The sequence below is a fragment of the Oncorhynchus mykiss genome, chromosome 28, assembly GCF_057628025.1.
Source record: "Oncorhynchus mykiss isolate SJ-2025 chromosome 28, ASM5762802v1, whole genome shotgun sequence".
Lineage (NCBI taxonomy): Eukaryota > Metazoa > Chordata > Actinopteri > Salmoniformes > Salmonidae > Oncorhynchus > Oncorhynchus mykiss.
The window spans coordinates 38,409,541-38,432,287 of record NC_143049.1 but is presented as its reverse complement, the minus strand read 5'-3'; the positions used below and the strand labels follow the sequence as shown (position 1 = coordinate 38,432,287).

Sequence of the window (22,747 nt, the reverse complement as noted above, 5' to 3'; positions counted from 1 at the left end):
AGAAAAATACGAAACATTGACATTGTAAGTTATTTAATTTCCCCTTTTCCTTAATTTTCCAGTCAATTTACACTATTCCACGTGTTATGAGTTGAAAGGACCTCTGCTACCAGCGGCCAACATTAGGGCAGCGGGCGGCACAGACTTAATGATAGCGTCATTGCTCCTAGATATCAAGCCTCGTACAAACAGAACAATAGCATGGGATACCAGGGGGCGTGTTCATTAGGGCACACAATGGAAATGTTTTTCAACGAGAAACGGGTCTTTTCTTATTTGAGAAGTTCATAGTTCCTCACCAGTTTCATTCCATTCGGTGCCTAATGAACGAGACCCAGGTTACAATAATTGTCTTGGTAAAAAAAAGAAAAGTATTGGACCAGAGCCTAAGATATTATTTGCGGTGTGCGACTGTTAACTTCATTTAAAAAAAAAAAAAAACGTTGTCAGTTCTCACATTTTCAAACAGGACGGAAACTTAAGCATAATGGGCCATTGGTGCAATAGTTTCCCATTTCAGTGCGTCTCCTCAAGTTCATTGGTACATTCCATCCAAGGACTGGAGTAAACACCCAGCACAGTTATTAACGTGGAAGATTCTCAACTAGGGATGTTCACGCCATCATTTTCTGAAATGCATTTTCCCGTGTTAACTGTCTTCAAATATCAAAAGTAGCTTATTTTGAAATTAAAAGGTGTCTATGTTAACTACTTAAGTGTGTGTATATTGTAAATGAGAGTACATGGAACAATCAGTCGGGGTTATTGGTCTGTATAGCCTTGCCTTGACTCAACGGCACGATAGACGTTTGTCTAGCAGCAAGGTTTTCGGGTTGTGAGAAAATCCCAATGCCTTAAGGCGTCTGCATAGTACGTTCAGTTTTGTCATCGCAGAACTCGGCGAGGGGGGGGGGGTTGTGCACAAACGGCAGAAAAAAACCCATGCCGAAAAACAAAACAAAAAGGTTATTTATCAGACTATACAGAGGACCTCTGTGATATAAGGTATGTTTTATTTTTACCTTAACTAGGCAAGTCAGTTGAGAACAAATTCTTATTTTCAATGACGGCCTAGGAACAGTGGGTTAACTGCCTGTTCAGGTGCAGGACGACAGATTTCGGTTCCGGTTACTAGTCCAACGCTCTAACCACTAGGCTACCCTGCCTATAGTTAAAGGGATACAGATGTGCCTCGGGATAGAAACCTAAATTACATTTTCCAATTGCATTTTCTACACACTGATAGTTGTGTTATGGAATACTCTGAGGTGTATGATGATACGTACAATTTCATTTAGATGGATCTTTTAAGGGGCCGGGTTGAGCTTTAAGTCCATAATCCACGGGATAGAAACTGCAATCAATGGAATGATTCCCATTTTCTGTTATATGGAGGGGCCTGCACATTCCCCCTGATATTTTATAGCAGGATCTAAACAAGTGGAATATGGACTCGGCCGTTACAGAATGTACTGGTGTCTTAAATGGTAATGTACTGAAGTAGCCAGTCATAACCATTTTCCAGGACACCGATTTGTGTTTACAGGCCTAATTTTATCACCTAATTTATTAGGGAGTCATTGGAAATTCCTCCTTTCTATTTTCAGTCTTGATTACCTAGGCCAGGCTGAAAGACAAAACAAGACACTGCCAATTTTCTAAAAACAACCTCCTCCTTTGCTTATTAATGTAACTATGGTCACCAAAAGACTATCCTCTTAAATGAAGGTGACTATATCGGCCTGGTTTCCCAGACACCGATTAAGCTTAGTGCTGGACAATAAAGCAGGCTCAGTGTGAACTGAAAACCCATTTTTAGTGGCTAAGGATTCACATGTCCAGGAAAACAGCCTATTGTGTAATCTTTAGTATAAGCCCCTCAACCATTGGCCTGTTAAGTATAAGCCCCTCAACCATTGGCCTGTATAGCACGATCCAAAGTGTCACATTTCACAGCAGACTAACCAGATGGCAGAGAGACATTCCAGTGCAAGAGAGTTTAAGTTTGACTGTGGGATCCCATTCAATATCTTTCAATTAAACACCCTTAGGTTTCATGTCTATTCTGTGTGAAGTGGAGTATCCTGGAGTGACATTGAATGTAGCAGCATTTGAAATTAGCCATGAGATATAATAAATGTGCCCTTTTTTTAGTAGACTCTTTTATCCATAGTGACTTGGTCATGCGTGCGTATGGGTGGTCCCGGGAACAAATCGAACCCACTACACTGGCGTAATAAGCGCCACGCTCTACCAACTGAGCTATACAAAATGGGACTATAGTGATTTACTATCACACTGCAAACATTGCGTGAGCGTTCCGATAGCATCTTTTGTTTGTGACTGCTACACCAGTGGCATACCTCAGATGTCAGAGCCAGCCACTCGTTTTAAGTTTTCCTAAATTGACTATCTCTCAGAACGATAATTTAAGAGGGGTCATTACTGTTCTTGGGATAAAATATTACAATTGAAAGTAAATGTAAAGTCTTGTCATTTGTGGCCTCAAATTCCTTTTTTGGTTTCAGTTGTAGTCTTACCATTTTAGTGTTTACTATAATTGGATGACAAACTCCCCTTTAGTGAACTCACCTTTAAAAATAATAATAATAAATAAAAAAGACAGGATTTTCTCTCCCTTGGCCATGGCTTCTGAGAGGGAAACCTGGGTAATGTTCATTACAGAACGCAACAGATATTTTAACTTCTTGCAACAGAAAGCTAAAATGAGCAATTGTTATTAGACAAGTCCAGGTAGTCCCTCCCTGTTTCAGTCCATTTTCTTCCATTTGGTACCAAATGAACACGACCCAGAGGAATGGGCAAGGTGGAGGAGGGCTCGGGAAGGAAGCCGATGAACAGAACGCCTCATGCCACTATAAAATACAGCATCGCTCTCTGATTCTCTTGGCCAGGCTCTTCCTCTTCTTCTTTCCGTTCTTCTCTTTGCCATCCTCCATTTTTCTGGCTCTGATCTCACGCATCAGGTCAAAAAATACCTGCAAGGAAGAAAATTTCCTTGGTCACTGATTATTTTGTATTTTTCTCTGCTGGGGGGGGGGGGGGGGGGGGGTCGCCAAATACTGAATATAGCTTCATGAACAGATACAAAAACAGGCCTAGTTATGATGCTGTAAAATCCTTTCTGTGCAGAAGTTTATAGACAGCATTAACATTTCTTTGGTAGTTTGCCTCCCTCCTATACTCATTTATATGACCTCACACACCACATATCACAAACAATTGTTATGGCCAAATGAACTAGGGTTTCCTACACTGTAAGCAGTCTAAGGACAAGGTTTGACAGGAATCCATACCCCCCCCCCCCCCGTACTGTTTTCAAATGCTAACGTTACGAAACTGAAACCAAAGCATGGATTGCTGTCATTATCCCTTCAATTAAAATCATTGACCTATTACAGGTCTATCTCACGGTCGTTGGATTGCATTGCTAAGAACAATCATGAGTTGTCAAACCACACCCCACTAATTAGCTGATTGATCCAACAGCGAATCCACAAATACAGGTGATCACGGCCACTTGACCATCCGCGTGGATATTTAGGTGGAGAGGGTCAGGTGAGTGTTCTATTGAGGATCTTGTATTTGTCAGTAAGCTACTGACAAATAGAAGTTACTTCTTTTTTTTTGGTCATGTGCACAAGTACAGTGAAATGCCTCTTGCTAGCTATTTCCCTACAATGCAGTAATATCAGGAGTACTTTAAAGTAAAAAAAGGAACACTAGAGTAATTACACTATATACAGGGTCAGTTAATACCATACTATATACAGGGTACAGGGTCAGTTAATACCATACTATATACAGGGTCAGTTAATACCATACTATATACAGGGTCAGTTAATACCATACTATATACAGGGTCAGTTAATACCATACTATATACAGGGTCAGTTAATACCATACTATATACAGGGTCAGTTAATACCATACTATATACAGGGTCAGTTAATACCATACTATATACAGGGTCAGTTAATACCATACTATTTACAGGGTACAGGGTCAGTTAAAACCATACTATATACAGGGTCAGTTAATACCACACTATATACAGGGTCAGTTAATACCATACTATATACAGGGTCAGTTAATACCATATTATATACAGAGTCAGTTAATACCATACTATATACAGGGTACAGGGTCAGTTAATACCATACTATATACAGGGTCAGTTAATACCATACTATATACAGGGTCAGTTAATACCATACTATATACAGGGTCAGTTAATACCATACTATATACAGGGTCAGTTAATACCATACTATATACAGGGTCAGTTAATACCATACTATATACAGGGTCAGTTAATACCATACTATATACAGGGTCAGTTAATACCATACTATATACAGGGTCAGTTAATACCATACTATATACAGGGTCAGTTAATACCATACTATATACAGGGTCAGTTAATACCATACTATATACAGGGTCAGTTAATACCATACTATATACAGGGTCAGTTAATACCATACTATATACAGGGTCAGTTAATACCATACTATATACAGGGTACAGGGTCAGTTAATACCATACTGTATACAGGGTCAGTTAATACCATACTATATACAGGGTCAGTTAATACCATACTATATACAGGGTCAGTTAATACCATACTATTACAGGGTCAGTTAATACCACACTATATACAGGGTCAGTTAATACCACACTATATACAGGGTCAGTTAATACCGTACTATATACAGGGTCAGTTAATACCACACTATATACAGGGTCAGTTAATACCATAATATATACAGGGTCAGTTAATACCACACTATATACAGGGTCAGTTAATACCATACTATATTCAGGGTCAGTTAATACCATATTATATACAGGGTCAGTTAATACCATATTATATACAGGGTCAGTTAATACCATATTATATACAGGGTCAGTTAATACCACACTATATACAGGGTCAGTTAATACCACACTATATACAGGGTCAGTTACCACACTATATACAGGGTCAGTTAATACCATGCTATATACCGGGTCAGGTTAATACTATATACAGGGTCAGTTAATACCACACTATATACAGGGTCAGTTAATACCATACTATGTACAGGGTCAGTTAATACCACACTATATATACCTGGGTGTCTGGTTAGACTGTAAACTCTCCTTCCAGACTCACATTAAGCATCTCCAATCCAACTGACCATCCTACCGATCCTTGACTTTGGTGATGTCATCTATAAAATAGCCTCCAACACTCTACTCAACCAACTGGATGCCGTCTATCACAGTGCCATCCGTTTTGTCACCAAAGCCCCATACACTACCCACCATTGCAACCTGTACGCTCTCGTTGGTTGGCCCTCGCTTCATACTCGTCGCCAAACCCACTGGCTCCAGGTCATCTACAAGTCTCTGCTAGGTAAAGCCCCACCTTATCTCAGCTCACTGGTCACCATAGCAGCACCCACCTGTAGCACACGCTCCAGCAGGTATATCTCACTGGTCACCCCCAAAGCCAATTCCTCCTTTGGTCGTCTTTCCTTCCAGTTCTCTGCTGCCAATGACTGGAACGAACTACAAAAATCTCTGAAGCTGGAAACTCACATCTCCCTCACTAGCTTTAAGCACCAGCTGTCAGAGCAGCTCACAGATCACTGCACCTGTACGTAGCCTATCTGTAAACAGCCCATCTATCTACCTACCTCATCCCCATACTGTATTTATTTATCTTGCTCCTTTGCAGTTGCAAATGAGAACTTGTTCTCAACTAGCCTACCTGGTTAAATAAAGGTGATTTTTGTTTTGTATATTTAAAAGATAAATAAACAGGGTCAGTTAATACCATATTATATACAGGGTCAGTTAAAAACCATACTATATACAGGGTCAGTTAAAAACCATACTATATACAGGGTCAGTTAATACCACACTATATACAGAGTCAGTTAATACCACACTATATACAGGGTCAGTTAATACCACACTATATACAGGGTCAGTTAATACCATACTATATACAGGGTCAGTTTAATACCATACTATATACAGGGTCAGTTAATACCATACTATATACAGGGTCAGTTAATACCACACTATATACAGGGTCAGTTAATACCATACTATATACAGGGTCAGTTAATACCACACTATATTCAGGGTCAGTTAATACCATACTATATACAGGGTCAGTTAATACCATACTATATACAGGGTCAGTTAATACCATACTATATACAGGGTCAGTTCCAGTACCATACTATATACAGGGTCAGTTCCAGTACCATATTAACAATGTGCAGGGTTACTGGAGTGATGGAGGTAGATATGTAGGGGTAAGGTGACTAGGCATCATGATATATGATAAACAGCAGTGTGTGTGTGGAGGCAGTATGAATGTGTAGAGGTCTGGGAGTGCATAATCAGTCAATTAAATAGAAAAACCATTAGGCCAAGTCCTGGAATGAAAGGGCTTTTTTGGCCTGGAATGAAGGGGCTTTTTTGGCCTGGAATAGGCTTTGTGCCTGGGAAACCAAATAAAATACAATTTTATTGGTCACACACACACATGGTTAGCAGATGTTAATGCGAGTGTAGCGAAATGCTTGTGCCTCTAGTTCCAACCGTGCAGTAATATCTAACAAGTCATCTAACAATTTCACAACCCCCCTTGTATGTAAAATAATTAAATAAAGGCCCTATCACCTTGTCAACATTTGCACGGGTCTTGGCGGAGGTCTCCACGTAGCTGACGCCCCACTGCTCGGCCCGGGCCTTGGCCTCCTCGCCGCTCACCTGCCTCCGCTCCTCCAGGTCTGACTTATTACCCACCAGGAGGAAGGGAACATTCTCATCCTCCTTCACTCGCAGGATTTGTTCTCTGGAGAGGAAAGAGGGAGATCATGTCATCCTATAGATCTATGGAGAGGAAAGAGGGAGGTCATGTCATCCTATAGATCTCTGGAGAGGAAAGAGGGAGGTCATGTCATCCTATAGATCTCTGGAGAGGAAAGAGGGAGGTCATGTCATCCTATAGATCTCTGGAGAGGAAAGAGGGAGGTCATGTCATCCTATAGATCTCTGGAGAGGAGAGGGGTCATATCATCCTATAGATCTCTGGAGAGGAGAGGGGTCATATCATCCTATAGATCTCTGGAGAGGAGAGGGGTCATATCATCCTATAGATCTCTGGAGAGCGAATGGAACTCATTCCTGAATTGACCTACCCCAAAACCTGGTCTCTCCTTTTCATTTCAAAGCCCACCCTTATTACCTGAAGTCAACGGTGGCGGCGAACGACTCGGCCTCGGTGATGGAGAAGACGCAGAGGAAGCCCTCACCGCTGCGGAAGTAGTTGTCTCGGATGGCGGCATAGTCCTCCTGGCCCGCTGTGTCCAAGATGTCGATCTGCACCTCCTCTCCGTCCAATACCACCTTCTTCCTGTAGCTGTCCGCCTTGGTGGGCTCGTAGTCCTCCACAAACTGATGGAGAGAAGTAGGAGAAAAAGATGGGACATATTGAGGAAGAGTTTCTTTAGAAGTCCAGGTTTACGTTATAACAAAATGTTTTGAAGATTAAACCACAATGTAATTTTGGCCCAAGCAGACCATCACCTGACAGAATTGAGGAAGAGAAAAGTCCTTTTGAGAGTGGACGATGGGGCCTTAGTGGGGAGTTTCCACAATTGATATCAGTGACCAGGAGTGTCCATTTTCATGGACATCTTGGCCCCGTTTTGAATATTCTTTAAAAAAAAGCATTCTTCTTTCCTTGAAGTAATCACTGATCTGACTGGCTTGGTGTATGCAAGCTTTCCACTGCATTGATTTCACTGGTTATGTCGTGTCAGAACAGTGAATTTATTTCAAGGAAGGAAGGAAGGAAGGAAACAACACAATGATTATTGTAACAGGTGTGTGGAGACCGTTGATGACATCAGTGGCTCACCTCGTCATACATGAACTGTAGGGTGAGGGCCGACTTGCCCACTCCTCCGCTCCCCACCATGATCACCTTGTGGAGGGCCAGAGAGTTCTGCCCCTTGGGCTTGTTGGTCGTCATGACCGCTCACACACAGACTCACTCACAGGGAGGGAAAGAAGAGAGGGAGAGGAGGAGGAGGGGGAGAGGGGAGACGGAACCGAGGCAAAAGGTTGGTTTGAAAGTCAGGGAATCGGCAGAGGGTGGTAATGTCTCAGCATTAAGGGTGATCCAACAGTCCCTGTGAAGAAGAAAATGAAATAAATACATGGCACTGTTCAAAGTAGTAATCTTTAAGCTTTAAAACTTTCCCATCATATAAAAAAAAAAAATTCCCCAGACATACAGTAGGCCAATGTTGGCATAGATCATTTAGATTACCTGAACTTTAGAAAACAAAAGTTTAATTCACCCAGTGTTTCATTCATGTCCATCTAGCATTTTAAGATGCTACTCTAAACATTGACGTAGCATATAGTCCGTGTTGAACACCTTTTCACACGACCACACGTGCATTCTAAAATCAGACGGTTGATGGTTGCTCAGTTCAAGGTAGGAAAAGGAAAAGTATTGTCTTGTGAAGTCTAGGCCTACCTGTAACAATTTTTTTTATTTTTAAATGGACGATAAGCCCTATTTCATTTGAGGATCTGTCATAAAAGATGTAAAAAGAGGCTCGTCGTTATTTACAACAACAACAACAAGCAGCTGCAAGGTCCTCTGCCTCCAAAAACTGGTCAATGTGTCCTGAGGCCAAACCAGTTCTCCTAGCCATTGATAGGCTTAAAGGGTTGGTATTGTTTATATGCAGTTGTTGGGTTTGTTTTAAGCAAACACTGTTTAAGTGCTACATCAGGACACAATCACTCTTTTCTAAAGCCAGAGAGTAGGCGGGAGAGAGCACAACAACACCCCCTTTTGTCTCAGCAGCTGGCCATTCCCTCATTAAATTTCACATGAGTCAGAAGTGTAGTTTTAGGGAGGGGGGGGGGGGGGATGTTTTTTCATTGTCAATCATTAAATTTTGCCCATATTCTTGAATGTTAAGATCACAAAATAAACCTAATCTGCTAATAATTAATTTAAATATTGTGATTGTAGAAAAATAGGTAAATTATTTCAAAAATATAGGTTTGTTATTTCTACATGTTTTAGTCTTAGGTTCAGACTGGAGTTTTCTTTTATAATGTTAATACTAGCTACAGTGGTTAGCAAGCTCGAAGGAAGTCTTTATTTATTTTACTAGGCAAGTCAGTTAAGAACAAATTCTTATTTACATTAATCGCCTACCCCAACCAAACCCTAACCCGGATGACGCTGGACCAATTGTGCGCCGCCCTATGGTACTCCCAATCATGGCCGGTTGTGATACAGCCTGGAATCGAACCAGGGTCTGTAGTGATGTGTCTAGCACTGAGATGCAGTGCCTTAGACCGCTGTGCCACTCGGGAGCCCCAATACTTATCAGTGGGGATAAGGGGATTGGGGATTGCTAGCTATGATCCCATAACCTATATTGCCTATGAAGCGTGACTGTCTCATGACATTTAACCGTGGATGTACGGAGAAAATGCCCTCTGTCTCTTGTCACCCCTGTTGACTCCCACATGTGGGGAGTTTGTGCTCTCCGATATGCTAAGTCAAGTGGTCGGCCAATGACGATCATTGTGATTCTACAAGTAGAAAACGGTAGATTCATCGCTACGGGGTCGGGCACGCAGCAGGTACCGCTTTTGTTCAGGCAAGAGAAGGAAACGGCCTCCCAACTGCGACAAGTACTTATCGGCAACAAGACTCTGGGGAATGTTTTAACGCTTGAGGGTTTAGCGGCACCTTCTAACAATACAGTACAAGCGATTTAGGCTAGGCTTATATAGTATAGCGTAGTGTGGTATAGTAGTAGCTTGTAGTATCAGGTCACTGTCGACGGCAGCAGACCACGACCGGGTGGTCCAGCCTGGGGACTGGCATAACAGATGCCATGACATCACCCATGTGGGTGATGGGTCCAAGTTCGGAGGCTCACATTTAGGACAAAAGGCCTACATTAGAATCTAAAGTACAGGATAAGTGTGACAATGGGCTGATTGATACCCTGGCAGTGGAAATGTCAGCCATCACATTATCTAGCCCTAGGCTGTGTTTCTGGTGGTGGGGCCAATGGCCAATTGATCAACCATAAGTCCTTTAATAATCCTAGTCAATACAATATCTACTAAAGACTTAAGCATACTGATATCGGTTGATCAAAAACCCTCCTAACCTGGGTAAGGGTTTAGTCACCTCAAACGAGGCCATAACGGTCTTTTTAAGCTGCACTATACAGAAATTGTTCCTCCATTTTCTGGTTGCTAAAATATCTAATATTTAGCCTAATTTCAGTTTGTGACAAAACAAGCAGGTACAGTGTCTTTGGAAAGTATTCAGACCTGATAGAGACATACCCCAAGCGACTGTAATCGCAGCAAAATGTGGCGCTACAAAGTATTAACTTAAGGGGGCTGAATCATTTTGCACGCCCAATTTTTCAGTTTTTGATTTGTTAAAAAAGTTTGAAATATCCAATAAATGTCGTTCCACTTCATGATTGTGTCCCACTTGTTGTTGATTCTTCACAAAAAAATACAGTTTTATATCTTTATGTTTGAAGCCTGAAATGTGGCAAAAGGTCGCAAAGTTCAAGGGGGCCGAATACTTTCGCAAGGCACTGTAGCTGTGTGTCATACCCAAGAAGACTCGAAGCTGTCATTTCTGCCAAAGGTCTGAATATTTTCCGAAGGCACTGTATAAACCTGTTTTTGCTTTGTCATTATGGGGTGTGTAGATTTGATGGGGAAAAAAACCCCTATTTAATCCATTTTAGAATAAGGCTGTAATGTAACAATGTGGAAAAAGTCAAGGGGTCTGAATATTTTCCGAAGGCACGTATAGTGTAGAGAATCATCGTACCAGTTAAACTGCTGTGAAATATATTTTTCCACAACCAAAAATACTGTATTTTCAGCTGTTCTGAAGTTGGCGTACAAAACCGGATGTAAGACGCAAAAAAAACGAAACTTAAGAACGGGAAGCATAGAAATAACGTGAATAGATCAGTTCATACTGCTTCTTAGACCTGCTTTCAATGAGTGACAGATCTATATCTTACATTTCTATGTGAATTTGGACAAGTCGGACAAAAAGTTACATATTCATGTTCGGTACGAAACGGCTGAAAACGTTCCCGAAACTGTAAAGTATTGGGCTATCTGTACATTTTAAGAAACGGATCGATTTCTGTTGCAAAACATTTTTGCCTAAATGAAATGACCCTGAGCATTATCACAAAACAATGATAAAAGGCCATTGGATCAACTGTGAAAAACTAGAGGTAGGCCTATTTCTTGAACTGGACCGAGTGGAACTAGGGTGTCAAATCACTAGCTCTAACATCATCGATGGAATTCCAGAATTTCCCTGAGTTTTTAAAGCTGGCCCTCGAAATATGCAAGGGAGTGCCAATATTGGCAATGCATGCTACACCGGTCTGCCTTTTTTAATAGCTAATCAAATGAAGAGAACAGCCTAGACAGTTATGTCATCTGCTCACCATGTCCGTAATAGACATTGGTCTATACAGCAGTGAGGGGAATGTCAAGCAGGAGGACAGGATCTGTGGTAGCTCCCACCACAGAATAGCAATAGTTGAATCAGGAGTTGGAATCTAGCAAGTACGCGGAAACGCAAGGGGTACAGAGGGAGGTCTCAAGGATCAGTTTAGGAGAAGGAAGAGGAAGTAGTATTCTTTCCTTGCTATCTGCTGGAAAATCAGAGCTCACTTTATTAGCTTTATACATCAGCCATTAAAGTTGTCCCTACACACTGATCCTGGGTCAATTTACCATTCACCCCCCCCCACTAATGGTTAAGACTAAAGGTTTACTGGGGAAGCTGATCCTAGATCTGCACCTAGTTGAATCCTCACAACGGAGAGGTGAGAAATAGGGATTCCTTTGATCACGAACCCTGAGGGCAGTGCATGGATCTCTGTCGGGCTGGATGATATATCGTGTATGCCTGTATGGATTTTTACAATAGTCAATAGCGATAGTTTTGATTCAATGTTAAAATGTTCTACTTCACTGTCAGTTTTGTCCTAGTTTGGTTGAGTATAAAACCCATCAAAATGGAGAAAGCCCATTTAAAATTAAAATACATCATTTTTCTGCTATTCAAGAGTCACGCATTACTCAGAAAATGTAATTCTAATCGTTCATTATTCAGAAACATACAATACCTTCATACCGCCCCCCCCCCCCCAAAAAAAATAAAATGGATATATTTTTGCCCATATCGCTCATCCCTACCCTGAGGGCAGTGAGTGTATCTCCGTCTGAACAACACTGCCAAACCCAGATGGCAAACAAGCTCAACCAACTGACAGTCTGTCATTTGCCTATGTAACCTATATGCCAATGACATTTGTGTGATGTAAATTGGGTGGTGTCTCCACTCCCCAGCCCTTGTGAAGGCTCCCGAGTGGCGCAGTGGTCTAAAGAACTGCATCTCGGTGCGAGAGGTGTCACTACAGACCCTGGTTCGATTCCAGGCTGTATCACAACCGGCCGTGATTGGGAGTCCCATAGGGCGGTGCACAATTGGTCCAGTGGCGTCCGGGTTAGGGTTTGGCCGGGGTAGGCCGTCATTGAAAATCAGAATTTGTTCTTAAGCGGCTTGCCTGGTTAAATAAAAGGTTGAATAAATATATATTTTTTTTTTCAGTCTTCCCTTCCTCCTCTTACTAAAACTACATATTGTGTACTAATCGTACTACGTACTGTTTTGAACGTACTGTTTAGTAAACGTATGCAGTTATAAATAAAACATACTAGGCTCACGTATACTAAATGTGTTATCCAATTGCGTTGATTCATTCGTCCATTTTGCACCTCCCCAATTTATCTGATTTATTAGCAACGTCAAACACGAGTGGGTCCGAAAATATCTTCCTCAGTAGCATGCAGCAAATTCGTACTAGACGAAAAGCCGAAATAAATGACATTCTGACATTTGAAGCATTACTACTGTTTCTTTTTATATTTCACATTGTATAAAACGTTCTTATTTTCACGTACACAATTAGTGAATTGAATGCAAATCAGAAGGCAAGTACTAGTACCTATTCCAACACGGACAATGGTTTTCCCCGTTGTGTGTTTAATAAATTGTAGGCCAAAAGAAACACTAGCACCTTCCCTTACTAGCACCAATTTTGCTGATGGCTACTTTGAGGAACATTTGACTTAGTATGACTGGGATGTGGTTGTCTTGCCTAGCTATCTTTAGTGCATTCATCTTAACTATAAGTCACTCTGGATAACAGCGTCTGCTAGGCTAAATGACCTAAAATGTTTATGGCAGCTGTGGCCTCCAAGCTTCACTGTAAATGGCAGCTGTGGCCTCCAAGCTTCACTGTAAATGGCAGCTGTGGCCTCCAAGCTTCACTGTCAATGGCAGCTGTGGCCTCCAAGCTTCACTGTCAATGGCAGCTGTGGCCTCCAAGCTTCACTGTCAATGGCAGCTGTGGCCTCCAAGCTTCACTGTCAATGGCAGCTGTGGCCTCCAAGCTTCACTGTAAATGGCAGCTGTGGCCTCCAAGCTTCACTGTCAATGGCAGCTGTGGCCTCCAAGCTTCACTGTCAATGGTAGCTGTGGCCTCCAAGCTTCACTGTAAATGGCAGCTGTGGCCTCCAAGCTTCACTGTCAATGGCAGCTGTGGCCTCCAAGCTTCACTGTCAATGGCAGCTGTGGCCTCCAAGCTTCACTGTCAATGGCAGCTGTGGCCTCCAAGCTTCACTGTAAATGGCAGCTGTGGCCTCCAAGCTTCACTGTAAAACACGTCTAGTACTGACTGACATTCTTATAATTCCACAAGGTTGTGCGGGTACTTCTGTGGGCATTGTTAACAGTGATGAAAAGTCCAGATGCCCATCTGTTTTGTTATTTGAATGACTGCCGGAAGTAGTTAGCTAGCGGTTGTGTTTTTAGAAAATAGTGTAGTGGCTAAACATCCTGTTAGAAGAACTATCCAACTTTGAATCCCAAATGGCACCATATTCCCTACATAGTGCCCTCATAGCCCATAGGGCTCTGGTCTAAAGTAGTGCACTATAGAGGGAATAGGGTGCCATAGGGCTCTGGTCAAAACTAGTGCACTATAGAGGGAATAGGGCTCTGGTCTAAAGTAGTGCAGTATATAAGGAATAGAGTCCCATTTAAGTTTCCATATTGGGAATAGGACTCTCCCTGGCCAATTGTTTCCCACATGGCCAACACACCCAAAACCATGGCCACCAAGTTTCGATTTGTTTTCATGCTAACTTGCAAATTATTCATTTATTACCCTTTTACCAGGTAAGTTGACTGAGAACACATTTCTCATTTACAGCAATGACCTGGGGAATAGTTACAGGGGAGAGATAAATGAGCCAATTGGACACTGGCCATGATTAGGTGGCCATGATGGTATGAGGGCCATGGATTCTTAAGTGATCAGAGTCAGGACACCTGTTTTAATGTCCCATTTGAAAGACAGCACAAGGCAATGTCCAGAGGAAAGAGTGCCTCCTACTGACACTCCAACACTTCCAGCAGCGTCTGGTCTCCCATCCAGGGACTGACCAGGACCGGCCCTGCTTAGCTTCAAAGGCCAGCCAGCAGTGGGATACAGGGTGGTATGCTGCTGGCAATCAGTTCAGTGATCAACTCAAATTCACACAGACAAGTGAAACACTACCTTGAAGACTATTAGGCCTTATGACTCCACAAATTAAATGTTCTGTAAAATTATTCTGAAACCAAATCTTTCTCTATACACAGACATTCTCCGAAATAAACCCCGGTCACCTCAAAACCTGTGCCCTGTCTTGACATCTCGTAGCCCCAGTATCAATGTAGGACTGTTCTAGGCTCTGTGGTGACATTTTTTAAAACGTTTTTGTTGTTGTTGTAATTACAAGGTGCACATGTGCTACTAAATGTAACATTTTTTGGAGTGCATAATGAATCGGACCACAATGGAAAAACACGGCAATCGGCATTTGAAACAATAAAGCACCTCTCCGCCACTGTTTCGGTAAAAGATTGAAGGATAGCGCTGGGGAAATGTAACCACTCAAATTCATAGAGCTATGGAATGCAAGGACTGACAATCCATGGTATCAACATACAGCAGGGTTGCCCAATAGGTGGTACGTGGGCCAAACTTTGCCTTCGGGTGAATCTATATGCTCGCCCCCAAAATGTTCTGAGCAAAAATACCATTTTCGTTTGGACACAAGACTCAAAATCACCAAGGTAAGGAGGTCAAAGTGATTTGCAGTGGCCATGTTTTTATTACTAATATCAGCCTTGTGTTTTGCGATGCGGAGTTTCAATGCTTGTTTAGTTGGACAAATATAAGCAGACCAGCAGATGCATTTGAGCATGTTTATACCATTTGTGGTGCTATAATTAATGAAGCTTTGGCTTTCTTTACCTGTTCTCGGGTGGTAAAACAGAGTTGGTATTGGTTGTGTTGTCAAAATATATAGCGCATTTGGAAAGTATTCAGACCCCTTGATTTTGTTACGTTACAGCCTTATTCCAAAATTGATAAAAAATCCCCCAATCTCCACACAATACCCCATAATGACAAAGCAAAAACAGGTTTAGAATTTTTGGCAAATTATAAAAATAAGAAAAACAGATATCACATTTACGTAAGTATTCAGACAATTTACTCAGTACTATGTTGAAGCACCTTTGGCAGCGATTACAGCCTCGAGTCTTCTTGGGTATGACGCTACACGCTTGGCACACCTGTATTCAGAGAATTGTCCCAAAACCACTCCTGCGTTGTCTTAGCTTGTGTGCTTAGGGTCGTTGTCCTGTTGGAAGGTGAACCGTCGTCCCAGTCTGAGGTCCTGAGTGCTCTGGAGCAGGTTTTCATCAAGGATCTCTCTGTACTTTGCTCCTTTCATCTTTCCCTCGATCCTGACAAGTCTCCCAGTCCCTGCCGCTGAAAAACATCCCTACAGCATGATGCTGCCACCACCTTGCTTCACCGTAGGGATGGTGCCAGGTTTCCTCCAGATGTGACACTTGGCATTCAGACCCAAGAGTTCAATCTTGGTTTCATCAGACCAGAGAATCTTGTTTTTCATGGTCGGAGTCTTTTAGGTGCCTTTTGGCAAACTCCAAGTGGGCGGTCATGTGCCTTTCTTTTTTTTTTTTTACTGAGGAGTGGCTTCTGTCTGGCCACTACCATAAAGGCCTGATTGGTGGAGTGCTGCAGAGATGGTTGTCCTTCTGGAAGGTTCTCCAATCTCCACAGAAAAACTCTGGAGCTTTGTCAGTGACCATCGGGTTCTTGTTCCACCTCCCCGACCAAGGCCCTTCTCCCCCGATTGCTCAATTTGGCTGGGCGGCCAGCCCGAAGAAGAGCCTTGGTGGTTCTAAAATTCTTCCATGTAAGAATGATTGAGGCCACTGTGTTCTTGGGGACCTTCAATGTTGCAAAAAAATATTGGTGCCCTTCCCAGATCTGTGCCTTGACACAATCCTGTCTCTGAGCTCTACGGACAATTCCTTCGACCTCATGGCTTGGTTTTTGCTGAAATGCACTGTCAACTGTGGGACCTTATATAGACCGGCATGTGCCTTTCCAAATCATGTCCAATCAATAGAATGTACCACAGCTGGACTCCAATCAAGTTGTAGGAACATCAAGCGGGGCGGCAGGGTAGCCTAGTGGTTAGAGCATTGGACTAGTAACCGGAAGGTTGCGAGTTCAAACCCCCGAGCTGACAAGGTTCTGCCCCTGAACAGGCAGTTAACCCGTTGAAAATAAGAATTTGTTCTTAACTGACTTGCCTGGTTAAATAAAGGAAAAATAAATAAATAAAAGGATGATCAATAACAGGATGCACCTGAGCTCAATTTGAAGTCTCGTAGCAAAGGTACAAGGTATCTTTTTTTAATATAAATTTGCAAAAATGTCTACCTGTTTTGTCATTATGGGGTATTGTGTGTATATTGATAAGGGGGGGAAAGTCAAGGGGTCTGAATACTTTCCGAAGGCACTGTACACAGTGGCCACGTCGTGTGATCGAGGCGTTAGGATAACAAATGCGAGGGGGCAATATTGTTAAATCTCATAGATTTTCAGCAGGTATATATCTCTCTGGTCACCCCCAAAACCAATTCTTCCTTTAGCCGCCTCTCCTTCCAGCTCTCTGCTGCCAATCAATGACTGGAACGAACTACAAAAATCTCTGAAAATTGAAAACACTTATCTTCCTCACTAGCTTTAAGCACCAGCTGTCAGAGCAGCTCACAGATTACTGAACCTGTACATAGCCCATCTATAATTCAGCCCAAACAACTACCTCTCCCCCTACTGTATTTATTTATTTAGCTCCTTTGCACCCCATTATTTATATCTCTACTTTGCACATTCTTCCACTGCAAATCTACCATTCCAGTATTTTACTTGCTATATTGTATGTACTTTGCCACCATGGCCTTTTTTTGCCTTTACCTCCCTTATCCCACCTCACTTGCTCACATCGTATATAGACTTGTTTCTACTGTATTGTTGACTGTATGTTTGTTTTACTCCATGTGTAACTCTGTGTTGTTGTATGTGTCGAACTGCTTTGCTTTATTTTGGCCAGGTCGCAATTGTAAACGAGAACTTGTTCTCAACTAGCTTGTTAAATAAAGGTGAAATAAATAAAAAAATAAAAATTTAATTTTGATGACTTGAGGATGTTCCATTGTTTCAAAAACAATGGATTTGTCACGACTGGCACATTGCCGTTTTGTCTTGGTTTCTACTAGTGTCATTGAGTAGGCTTTTAACTTTCAGTCTCTCCCCAGGCCTGTTTGATCACACCGACAGCATCAGTGCATTTTGGTACACCAGAAATACATTCATTTTGCAATGTAAGGCTGCGTTTCAGAGGCAGTTGCAGTGCGTTCTGTGTGATGCATACGTTGGATGTATCAAACGTACGCATCAGACTGTATGTGTAGACGGCTTGACAGAAATGGTAGCAGGAGGTGAATTTTGAACTGTTGTTGTTGCATACATATCCAGATGATGCTGCGGAATGACGCTGTCTGTGTGATCAAGGCATAACACTTACTGTATCGGGTTGCAGGAAACTGGTGCGCAAAATCATGACCTTTTACACTTAACCTCTGTCTGTATTACAGTTACCTCAAAGTCTTAGGAATTGACCCACCGGTATGTTCTGCTTAAGGTGGTTACTGACTGTAAAAGTGTATTCCTACTCTGCAGCTTGCGGGAAGATGGTTGACTCCAATTTGTTTTCTTTATTTTTATAGATTGTAAGATCCAAGACGTCTATCCCCCCCCCAAATGTATACATGCTGTGAATTTGAGATTGGGGTCAGATAAGTTCATAAGAAATTAAATCTGAGAGAAGAGCGTCAGTACCGTTCTATACCATGAGGATGCAACTTTGCCAAAGCTTGCCATTCTGGAAATACATATCTTTTTTTTTGTGTGAACATAATAAAACGGTCTCCTCTGCGTCCCATAAATAAATTAGCATCGTTAGGCGTGAATGCAGCTCTCATCACTCTGTCCCCAGAGTCTGTTGGTGGAAACTGCCCGCATATTGGAAGGCATTTGATGCGAGGGCTTTTCAGTGAGAGACAGAATAAAGAACTAGAATAAGGTAAGATACCCTCCGGTCTAGTGTTGAGAGAGCGCTCGTAGTCCTGCGTCATGCAGGATAATAGAGTAGAATGTCAAGTGTAACCAAGTTGCTTTCAGTGTCGCATCTCTAGTTATTGATGATCTTAAGCACGGCCCCGGTATCTCCTTAAAAAAAAAAAAGCTTGCAATGCTGGCACAATTTTAGAGATGAAAAACAAATCTATATACTAAGATAGGGGTTCAATAGGGGTTACTTTTACCTGACACACGGACGTAAAATATGTTTTTCCATGCTTTAGATTATTTTTCGGGAAGCCATAAATTGATTGTATCCCAATGGGCTCCCGAGTGGCGCAGCGGTCTAAGGCACTGCATCTCAGTGCCAAGAGGCGTCACTACAGTCCCTGGTTCGAATCACATCCGGCTGAGATTGGAAGTCCCATAGGGCGACGCATAACTGGCCCAGTGTTGTCTGGGTTAGGGTTTGGCAGGGGTAGGCCAGTCATTGTAAATAAGAATTTGTTCTTAACTGAATTGCCTGGTTAAATAAAATAAAATCAAGGTTGGAAATGATTGTGTTCGTCAAATACTATCTGTGTTATTTAGAGTCTACATTCGGGCTATATGAATCCTAGCTACTTTTGAAGCTCATCTCGTGAACAAGCTCTTCCTTTTGCTTTTCATTCTGTTCCACCACATATTTGCATTCTACAGAGGCTGCCTGGACAGCGAAGAAATCATGACAACAATTATTACATTGGTGATTTGTTACTCTCCGTAAGGGGCACAGGTGCTCCCAAATTTAAAAAAAAGTCCAGGTAGTGCAGCATACACTGTTCTCATTTTCACGACAAACGTTAAGTCATTCATGTCCATGCACCTAGCCAGGTTTCAAACACCTTATCCATTATAAACCTGCCTCTTCAGTCGAATGGGTTTGAATACAAAGGTAAGAGAAAACAAAAAGGTGAATCTTATTCCACATAACCAAGTAGCTTCGATCCCCACTTGCGAGACATTTCGCTTACCACCACAATTAAATCATAGGAAGAGCGCACAACATCTTTGTCCTGAGCTTCACATACAACAAGTGTCAAATCAACAGCCATTAGTAAACAAGTTGGCATCATGTAACTTATGCGCATATAAAGGAATGGGTGTGGTTGGTATGTTTACCCAGTGTAAGAGACGGACGTGTCTAGGAGATGAATATTTAAATACTGAACCGATAATCAAGCCTGTCAACCAGTTTGTTGGTGCATGCATTCAACAATATGGTTAGAAATCAATACATTACAAGTTGTTACTGACCATAATAAGCTAAAGCCTCAATGTTACACCGTGTCGTAATTTCATCAAATAGATTAGAAAATTAGCCATCGACAAGTGCATTTGCTTACTAGTTACTAGCTAGCCATGGGCTAGTTGTTCAGGCCGTTGTCGGTGACCACATCGACAGCTAATAAAAGCATCCATTCATTGGCTACATTTGAATAGCTAGCTAGCTATTACCGTGGTTAACTAGTAATATACACCTAGTGTTATGCTTGCCATAATTTATAAACATTTTCAACAAACTGCTTTTATGTAGCTAGCTGACTAGTTAGTTATAGCGAGGCACCTGCTTACCAGAATGAAGGTGTCGTGTACCGTGTGTAAACAAACTCACTTGCTGCTCGGCTAACGTTAGCCGAAGTTAGCCGACGTTAGCCGAAATTAGCCGACGTTAGTTAGCTACTGTAACTAACTGGATTATAGTAGTTGGTCGCAAAACAAAATATCAGGTCAAACGACGACACTGTACGCACCCGTAGCTATTATGAGATATGCTACGTTTGTACCGTAAATATATATGTTTACCGGCTCTCAAGGCTCGTCCAAGTTAGTTTTGATTAAAAAAGAAAAGGGGGAAGAAAGAAAGAAAAAACCTCTGTCAAGTCCATCATTATTTATCAAGCTTGCTTAGACATTTCGCCCCCGCCGGTGATGGTGATGCTGAAGGCGTGCGTTGTTCAAGCTGTCCACAAATGTCGAATAAATCAAAATGCCAATAAATCTAAATCACATAGGCTTATAACTTTTTTTTTCTCCGTTCACCTTATTGACTATGATCATTCGGGTATTTCTTCCAAATTGCTTCTAAAAAAAATAAATAATAATCCTTTGCTCCTACGCAGACAGGTGTTTTTCGTGGAATAAATGACTGTAGGCGAGGGGTGTGGCTATGGTTTGTGAACATCACTAAAATCATTCACCATCAAAGTTCCTCCACAAAATATGATGATGCCAGTATACATCGCATGTAGCTAGTGTTTATTCAAATATTTTATAGCCTATATTGTTGTAAACAACCGGGAAAAATAGACGAATGCTAGCTTCTTGCCTCTCCCAACCAATGATTTATATATAGACTATTCGACTGACGGGGCGACGCTTTGAAGCCACCGTGCCTCCATCTTGGCACTCACCACTTTAAATACTATTTTGGAAACAATAAATGCATTTGTCTACATTTTATTTTTTGCCACGTTTATTATATGACAGACACGCGATGCATACTTTTAAATGATATATGTGAGCTAAAAAAAAAAAAAAGTTAACTTTAAAATATAATTTTATAAAGTACTGTTACAAAGAATACTTCAATACATGCTATTTTGTCCCTTAAACATTTGAAATACTGTATATAGTGCCTTCTATATAGCTTTAAAAAAATGGAAGTCAGAGCCTAAAATGTTCCCTGTACCCTGCAATCACACCTGCAACCCTGTGACTAGTAAACACTCAATCTGTAGAATATCATTATTTTTTTTTACGGAGGACAGACTGTTTCTTCTGGGGAGTGTCAATATCACCGACCAGAGGCTTCAAAGCATCTCATTGGCCAATACCTAGCATCAGCAATCCAGGGTTTATATACGTCATTGCTCCCAACAACTAATGATGAGTTCAACATTTTACATGTTAGTCATTTAGCAGACGCACGAGCGTTTATCCAGAGTGATTTACAATAGTGAGTGCATACGTTGTCATACTGGTCATCCGTGGGAATCGTACCCACAACCCAATTGCAAGCACCATGCTCTACTTTTTATTTTTAATTAACAAATATCAACAAACAAAAGAGGAATAGTCACATGCAAACATACAAACTATTTACATTGCCAGGAATCCTAAACAAACAAATTATATTCATTAATCATACAACAAGTTTTAATTGGCTTTTTGTTTTTCATTTTAGTTAAAGTAGTTCCATATTGTTTAAAATCATTTATAAAGTGAAAAAAGTTAGGTTTTGAATTAGACCATTGCATTTGTGAATATGAACTGTACCTAGTATTATTAGCAGTTGAATTAAATATACTACATCTTTATGTCAGAATTTCTGAAATAAATCATCATATCAAAACCATTAAATAGTACAACCGGCCCTAAATAAAAAATGTAAACAAAATTCTGTATGTCAATCCAATAAATTCTACTATAAATACAGGCAAAAAACAAATGCAAAATGGTCTCCTTCATTCCACAGAAATCACATTTATTAGTCTAATATTCAGTGCACCATGCTCTACCAACCGAGCCACACAGGACTGTGGTGATGTCAGATGTTTTGCTATACAACATGATGTCATACGGTAATTCTACGAGCTTAACGTAGCTACAGATAACAGTATGACCATTTGAGTATGACATCTTTTTCCTTGACTCTCCATATCATCGTGTGAGAAGCAACATTTGCACAATGACAACGTGTGTGTGTGTGTGTGTGTGTGGTTCGGTTCCAACTTGGGCCTCTGGAAAGAGCTCAGACTTTTCGACCTGAAGATTACTGACGTCATGATTACACCTCGTATTTTTCCAGAGTTCCCAGTTGTTTTGAATGTGGCACAATTCCTTCCAAACGGACAAATTATAACCCAGATACTCATAACACTGTACACGTAGCCTTATCCCATTGGACAGTTGATCTAGCCTCATTTTACATCTCAGATGTGTATAGTGTAAAGCTGGATTTATGAGTTAGCCAGCGAACTTTGATTAACAACCAGAAAGCT

General features: G+C 41.4%; 1 protein-coding gene and 1 long non-coding RNA gene across 5 annotated transcripts in view; both read right to left on the bottom strand.

Annotated features, from left to right (window-relative positions):
- Nucleotides 1-22,747, bottom strand: part of LOC149971176 (uncharacterized) — a 160,073-nt gene that overhangs the window by 35,500 nt on the left and 101,826 nt on the right. The window lies entirely within an intron of this gene.
- LOC110509119 (ras-related protein Ral-A) lies at nucleotides 16-21,086 on the bottom strand. Of its 4 annotated transcripts, none has more exons than XM_036966597.2 (5): nucleotides 20,787-21,086; nucleotides 7,949-8,222; nucleotides 7,274-7,482; nucleotides 6,706-6,880; nucleotides 16-2,999 (listed from the first exon to the last, which is right to left on the bottom strand). In XM_036966597.2, the coding sequence occupies exons 2-5, from the start codon at nucleotides 8,060-8,062 to the stop codon at nucleotides 2,877-2,879; spliced, it is 621 nt and encodes a 206-aa protein (XP_036822492.1). In that variant the 5' UTR covers nucleotides 8,063-8,222; nucleotides 20,787-21,086; the 3' UTR covers nucleotides 16-2,876. The 4 variants fall into 4 exon arrangements, with proteins under 4 accessions (XP_036822492.1, XP_036822491.1, XP_036822493.1 ...); XM_036966596.2 differs by having other exon boundaries at nucleotides 20,319-20,905; XM_036966598.2 differs by having other exon boundaries at nucleotides 20,550-20,887.